At 42.3% G+C, this 7,386-nt stretch overlaps 1 protein-coding gene across 1 annotated transcript in view; it reads right to left on the minus strand.

The window, feature by feature from the left end:
* Positions 1 to 6,756, minus strand: part of CHCHD3 (coiled-coil-helix-coiled-coil-helix domain containing 3) — a 283,179-nt gene extending 276,423 nt beyond the window's left edge. Inside the window, exon 1 of the mRNA XM_052638596.1 lies at positions 6,539 to 6,756. Within this exon, the coding sequence (XP_052494556.1) occupies positions 6,539 to 6,619 (81 nt within the window). The 5' untranslated portion in view covers positions 6,620 to 6,756. The remainder of the gene's footprint in view (positions 1 to 6,538) is intronic.
* Between the last annotated feature and the right edge of the window lie 630 nt (positions 6,757 to 7,386).

The following is a 7,386-nucleotide window of genomic DNA, read 5'->3' on the forward strand; positions in this document are numbered from 1 at the left end:
GCCTCAAAACTTGCTGCTAAATCACTTCAGTCGTATCTGACTCTGTGCGACCCCATAGACGGCAGCCCACCAGGCTCCCCCGTCCTTGGGATTCTCCAGGCAAAAATACTGGAGTGGGTTGCATTTCCTTCTCCAATGCATGAAAGTGAAAAGTGAAAGTGAAGTCGCTCAGTCGTGTCCGACTCATAGCAACCCCATGGACTGCAGCCTACCAGGTTTCTCCGTCCATGAGATTTTCCAGGCAAGAGTACTGGCGTGGGGTGCCATTGCCTTCTCCGCAAAACTTACTACTTAATGTCAAATTCAATCAATTCAAAGCATTTCCCAATAAGGTCTTTGGTCATACTTCAGTAAATTTATAAGTATGTCATTCAAGGGTACACAATTCATTTTTTAAGTCGATAAACATGTTGTAAGGTTGCCTTGAGAGTCAACCTTTTTTTGTTCTTAGGAATACTCATACAAGTTTTCTCAGGTCTTTCCAAAGGAGCACCCATGGCAGCCTATGGTTGCATCTCCGCTTTACTCCAAGCCTGATCTACCGTGTTCCCAGTCTGGTCACAACTATGCTGATGGAAGACAACAGCCAGGTTATCCCTTGTATTTCAAACTGATACCCGCTGAGCTGACGCCCCAGCTTCAGTAATGAGTTCAGGCCTCACACTCACCTGATCTCTGTTAACTGGGGACTCATTTGCTAAGCAGCTGACAAGGTTTAGAAATGCCAGCCTGTTATACAATCTGCAGCTAGAGAACAACTCTTCTCTGTGATGAAAACTCACCCTAGAAGGGGTCAAACGTAAAATGTAAGCTTCTGCAAGAGCTGGACAACCAGCCTCTGTATAAGCAGCAACTTCTTTAGGAAGCATCTTTCCTTAAATAGGGTACCTCTTGTAGAAAAGCTTTTTCCTGTTTAAATATCCACACCTGCTATACCTGGTTTCCAGACATCTCTGGAATCTCCATCAAGGCAAATACCAATGCAATTTACAGAAATCATTTGTGGCAAAGAAGAGTGACATAAACACCTCAACCACCCACCCACATTAATGCTAGAATTATGCCCTGAGGTCCATGGATTCAGAAGTCTATGGATTAATTTAATTGTATGCAAAATTTTCTGCTTATTGCATTATTGTGGGCAGAGTCCAAAGCCTACAGATGTACGGTAGTGTGTGAACTGAAAGTTAAGAACCCCTGTTCTACTATCGGGGATTCCCTGATGGCTCAGACGGTAAAGAATCCGCCTGCAGTGCAGGAGACCCGGGTTCTACGATTAGTGAGAACCAAAAGAATGGGGCCTGCCAAGAGAGTTGAATTCGGTTCACTGACTTATCTGCCCTGTTCTCTACTGCTCCTGAAGATGTAGTTAAGTAAACAAGGCTTGCCAAGTCATGGTCCATACTACTCCCCACACCAACATGTGCCCCACAGAAGAGGAAAAGAAGTGGATCATCTTCCAGTCTTCCCACTCATCTCTTCCTACCCACCTTCATTGGTCTTATCTAAAATCAGGACACACCATTCATCAACCCAGAATCTACTTATTTTCTCAGAAACAAGAGACTGAGACAGACAAAGATCAAGTCTTTCTACTTCCAAGGAACAGAGTAAAGGGGGAGGAGCACTCCCTTTAAGTTGCCCCTCTCTAAGACGTCAAGACAGGTACCACATGAGACAGAAGTGAATCCGACCCACAGCTCCCTAATAGTCTTTCTCAGCTTCTTCCAGGTGCTTCTTGTCAAACTGATTCAAAGACGCAAACTCATTTTTCTCACTTGGTCCTCTTTCCATGCAGCATAGATCATTTTCTTTTCAACTACCATTTCAAGACTTCAAAAACTGCCACTACTAGAAATTACTTCTAAATACTTACTTAAGGGGGAATATATTCCATGCTACAAATAGATATATGTAAAATGTAACTTTCAGCTCATGTCTGTAGTTCACCACTCATATTCTTTGCCTTTGTTACCAGTGGAAATCATGAACTTCTCCTCTCTGTATAAAACCCTAGAAAGCTTAGCATGGTAATATGTATACCCAAGAGATGCACAGAACCTAAAGTGGAAAGGGGCCAATCATTTACCCGATAACATTCCTCAGCACTCCCAGTGACAGACGGGACTTGCAGACTCTCTTAATGGACCCTCTCCAGGATCCTTAAGCATATCCCACATGAAGTAATCTCTTCTTGTAGGGGCTCTTAACTGCTAAGACCTCCCAAAGCATGAACTGTGTTCCATATTAGCATCCCTGCTACTGTAACTGGCTCCTGTGAATTTCAGCTTGCAACTTCAAGGCAAGTTGCAGAGATTAGTTTATGCCTGGGAAGCATGATAAATATTACTCGGAAAATGATACTTATTGAAGTTGACATTTGCTCTGGAAGAGTTCACTCACAGCTTTGATGTTTCAGATAAACTTGTGCAAGATTCAGTAGAAGGCACACTTTCCAAGCAGGCTCAGCAGGTGCTCAGAAAAATCCTATTAAGCACATGCAATATGAGTAATCAAAATGCTTGGTCTTTCGATCACAAGAAATTTAGTTTAGACTTGGAAAGGAGGGCAAGGCAAAAGGGTGACCTTTCATCCAATCCATGAGTTCAGATTTAAAGCTGGATTCAGGTGTAAGAATACAGGTTATTTTATGGAAGTGGGGGAGGGGGACTTGTTGACTGGTGAGAATTAAGGGAAAGAAAAAACCAGGACCCTACAAATACCGTGAAAATAACACATGGTGGGTGAGAAGACACTTCAAACTTAACATTTTAGGTAGGTCCTTTAATCACCAGCTGATGAGGACCTCAGCAAGAAAAATCTGGAAAAACATGATCTATTAATAAATGCAGCCTAGTTACTAAAACGCTTATGTCTGCTTACTCAATATGACTCCTCATACATTAACATAAATGAAGATGAAATTACTATCCTTATCAGTGGAATACACAATTGGTTTCCCAGCAGCGACTGAGTCTGCCGCACTGCTGGCACACTCTTATTATTTTTATTTAAAAAATTAAAATTTTATTGTTATGAAAAAGGGTAACTACAGGTGATATGGTCACAGTGGTCCAAAAGAAAATTCTCTAAACATAGAAGCAGTGGGTGTGGAAAAGTGGTCTGCACCGAAGTAAGGGAAAAGTATCAAAGAAACAGAAGCTATTCTCTTAGTGAGAAACTAACAAAAGGTGTCTAAAGTGGGCAAGATTTGGTAAAGCCCAAAACCACTGGAGAGAAACACATGTAGTAATTACAGTGTTTAGAGGAACACATCTTTTTTTTAAATTTCTACTGGAGAGCAGCTGATTTACTATGCTGTGTTAGTTTCTGCCGTACAGCACAGTCAATCAGAGATATATATATACACATATAGCCACTCTTGTTTTTCTCTTAGATTCTTTTCCTGTACAGGCCATTACAGAATATTGAGTACAGTTCCCCGTGTTATACAATAGGTTATTATTTATTTTACATAAAGTAGTGTGTATATGTGGCAAACTCTTATTCTTATGAGTAAAAGCATAAATGTTGGTCAACTGGGAAAATCTGGAACGTTTTCTGCAGCCAAGCTGAACTAACCTATCTGCAATTCAATACTGAAGTTTTGGCCTCATGAGCACCATGTTTCAATCAACTGAGCTAAAACAGTGGCTCTCTCATGGGAAATAAGTGCTGCAAGCTAAAAAAAAAAAAATATATATATATATATATCAGCTTAAAAACATCTAGAAAACACACAGACAAAAAAATCACACAGGCAATCAGTTGTAGAACCCAGGAGTCCCTTCCCCAGTCCATATCCCTTTAGGTACACGTGTGGGAACACAATATGCTCTTATTTTTTATCTATTGATTATTATTCAGTTCATGTAAGGTTACACATCCATCTCCTTGCCCAGCTCCAAAAACAGTTACTACTCATGTGAGTAGTGAACACCTTCAAAGTACCAGACCCTGCCAGATGCTTACATGCATGCTTAGCCATTCAGTCATGTCCGACTCTTTGTGACCCCATGGACTGTAGCCCACCAGGTTCCTCTGTCCATGGGATTCTCCAGCCAAGAATACTAGAGTGGGTTACCATCCTCTTCTCCAGAGGATCTTACAACCCAGGGGTTCAACCCAGGTCTCCTGTTTGACCCACCAGGGACACTTACATACATCACATCAAATTCTCAAAAGCAGTGTCTGAATACGTAAGTATGACAAGTATGCTGCACACAGCTAATGAGAGGCACAGCTGGCACCACACTGTTTGCCTGGTTCCAAAGCACATGCTCTTACCACTGCAGACTTTCAGAGAGTCTCAGAACATGAGATGTAGAAGGAACTCTATCATTTTAATAACAGCTACCTTTTATTAAAAATCTACAATGTGCTTTAAATACTTCATCTTCTTACCACAATCAAAAGATGATACTCCCCTTTGGGAATACAGGAATATACTCAGGGACGTTACCTGTCCAAGAATGCAGACTAGAAAATGCCTAATTAACTTAACTGAGGTCTGTTTAACAACTAACTGTTGTTCTTTTGACCATGACCTCAAATAAATCAGAATGATACCTAAGTACTCAAAATTCCAACAGCACACTATTTTTAGGGGAAAGTGCAAGAGGCTGAGCATGGCTACAAGAAACTCACAGCGCCACCAGACGCACAAAGTTTCAGAATTTGAAGAGATGAGAGGTTACAGGTGTACTCAAACCCCACCACTTTGCAGGTGAGAAAACTGAAGCTCAGAGATGGAAAATCATCCTTGAAAAAGAATTTGAAGCAACAGGGAGAACGCTGCAAGGGCAATCCAGGTGAAGGGTATAAACTGAAGAAAAGCAAAGCACAGAGGTCACAGGAGCATGATATGTGCTTGAATTACAACAGTATAAAATGTACTCCATGAGAAAGAAAAAGTAAATAAAAGAATATTTCCACCAAATTGAATGGCCAAAGGACATAGCTTCTTTTCCTATAAAGTTTTTTTAAAAGGGGCTTTAAGAAAATCTCTCCATTTAATCTAACCTCAAACTTTCTTCATACTTAACATATTTAACTTTGTCTGATACTTGACGTGAATCTCTGTGCTCTAGCCCAATTCTCTTTTAATTTTGTTTGCTGCCATCGCTGTCCCTATACTAAAGCATGAGAACATGAATTTATACATTTTTCTAGCCAATTGCCTTCTCAACCCAAACTTACTTTTCTTCTTACTTTTCTTTTTCACCCTCTGGTGTGTAACACTCAAAGCCTCTGAAGGCGAGATTAATCAAGTCTCTGCATAAAACTCACAGCCTACAGAAATTTTTATTTTAAAGACTACCAACTAAACCTCAACAATGCGAAGAATGCTGCCTCAGACATCTTATTACATAATGCGGTACCACCATTCATTAATGCAAGGAAATGCTGGCCATAGACCAAAAGTTGAGCTCAACGGTCTGTTTTCATTAAGAAAACTTTAACAAATTCTTCAAGGTAACGCTTGCAAAGTAAAAAAGCTTTTCAACATTTCAAATATTTAAGAAGTTTTAATTCCTCATAATCAATGCTAAAAAGAATTTACACATTTACATATGGTGGTTGTGTAGTACAGAGGAAGGAAAACAGAATAAAACTTTCTGGGGTCAAACTGCTTTATCTACTAGGTTCAGTCATCATACTTCAAAAACCTGAAGCTGCTAATTCAGGTGCGGTGGAGGGTGTGTTGATGAACTGAGTGCTGGTATACTGACACCCTAGAGAAAAATCAAGCTTTCAGTTTATGTATGAAGCATGAGCAGGGGCATTTAAAATTATTCTCCAACGTCTCGGTCAAGACAAACTGTACTGCTCCTAGTGATATGAAAACGTGCAAACCTATCTCAAGTCCTATGAGGCCAGCAGACGTTAGTCTAGAAGCCATTGGGCCTAGTTCAAAATTTGGGCACAAAAGGCCACAAGAGGAGGAATCTGGGAAAGGCAAGATGTCAAGCGAAAGTGAAGGAAGGAGAAGCCAGAAGTCACCTGAAGCATGGAAGAAAAGTCTAAAGGTGTGGGTGGGTGGGTGTTGGGGGAATGGGGGCTTGTCAGTGGAAGAGTACTCAACAACAGACAGTACATAAAGAGTTCCTTAAAACGCCAAGTTCATCCTGAGAGAAGTCATGTGAGCAGGGCAAAAGCAGGGTTTGAATTCTGAATCCAGGAGAAGACAAGCCCACTTCATAGGTGGGTAGTGAGGCAGGGGTTTCAAATAAGGTCCCAGGACTACTAAGCAATACAGTGTAAACTGGCCTTTGAGCCCTTAGAAGGTCTAAATCAACCTGGCATCCCCCAGTCGCCCCAGCACAATGCTCAGCACTTGGCACACAGCAGGAAATATCTCTGAATAGATGTCCCAAGTCTTGAGAAACTTCAACCTTCTTTGCAAGGAACTCAGCTTTGGGCCGAACAACACTTTGGCGGCAGAAGTGGGGCAAAGCAGGCCGAGCAGAACCTGGAAAGGCAAGAGATACGAGGTTCGAGTCGGAATGCTGGCCCTCCGCCCGCCACTGTCACTCACCCGTATGCCCTTCACCACGGTGATGTTCTCATTCTCGTCCGCCTCGAAGGTGACTCGGCGAGTGCTGGCCGTCCCTCCCATTGCTTCGGCCACTGACCCCGCCGAGACCTAGCGCGGACCCACAGGCACCACAAGTCCCAAGGGCACACACGTGCGTGGACGGGCCCAGACTCCTGTCTTGCACAGCGGGAGCAAGGCCACGACCCCAAAAGGCAAGGAGAAGGCGCCGGTTCTGAGCTCCCGCCTCCTCCGGTCACGTGACACAACAACACTTGACTCCAATTGGTCAAAGATACGAACTGCCCGCCTCTCCAAGGCAGGGGCTCTTGGATTGGTTAGCGCAGACCCGGATGCTATGACAACAGGTGGTATCTGACAAGGTTTCCGGAGCCCCTGGGTATAGTGGGAATTGTATTCTCGATCTGGCGTTATGGGTGCTGGAACTTTTCTCGCCTTTATATTTTGAATTCCAGAGGATATGGCCTTCTGGGAGTTGTAGTCTTGGCTGCAGAAAAGGCGTGTAACTGGGGGAACTATCCAGGAAGTTCTTTCATCTAACAAAGCACGTTTTAAGGGTAGTATTCTGTCCTTAAAGATACCCTTAAAGTTTAGGCTACCAAGTTAAAAGATACAGACTCTTTCGCAAGGGAACTCACGGTTTAATGAGGGAGTTGCACTCTCCTAATAGAGCCGTCCCTATTTTCCTATACACAAATATATGAGGAAAAAATGTTTATTTTAGTCTTAACCAGTCAAAGCAAAACAAAACAAAGCACACCACTGCATTTGGCCTACGGCTTTATTTTGTAAACTAGTTTTTATTTCTTATTTATGAAAAGTAAAATTTT

The sequence above is a fragment of the Budorcas taxicolor genome, chromosome 4 (assembly GCF_023091745.1).
Source record: "Budorcas taxicolor isolate Tak-1 chromosome 4, Takin1.1, whole genome shotgun sequence".
Classification (NCBI taxonomy): domain Eukaryota; kingdom Metazoa; phylum Chordata; class Mammalia; order Artiodactyla; family Bovidae; genus Budorcas; species Budorcas taxicolor.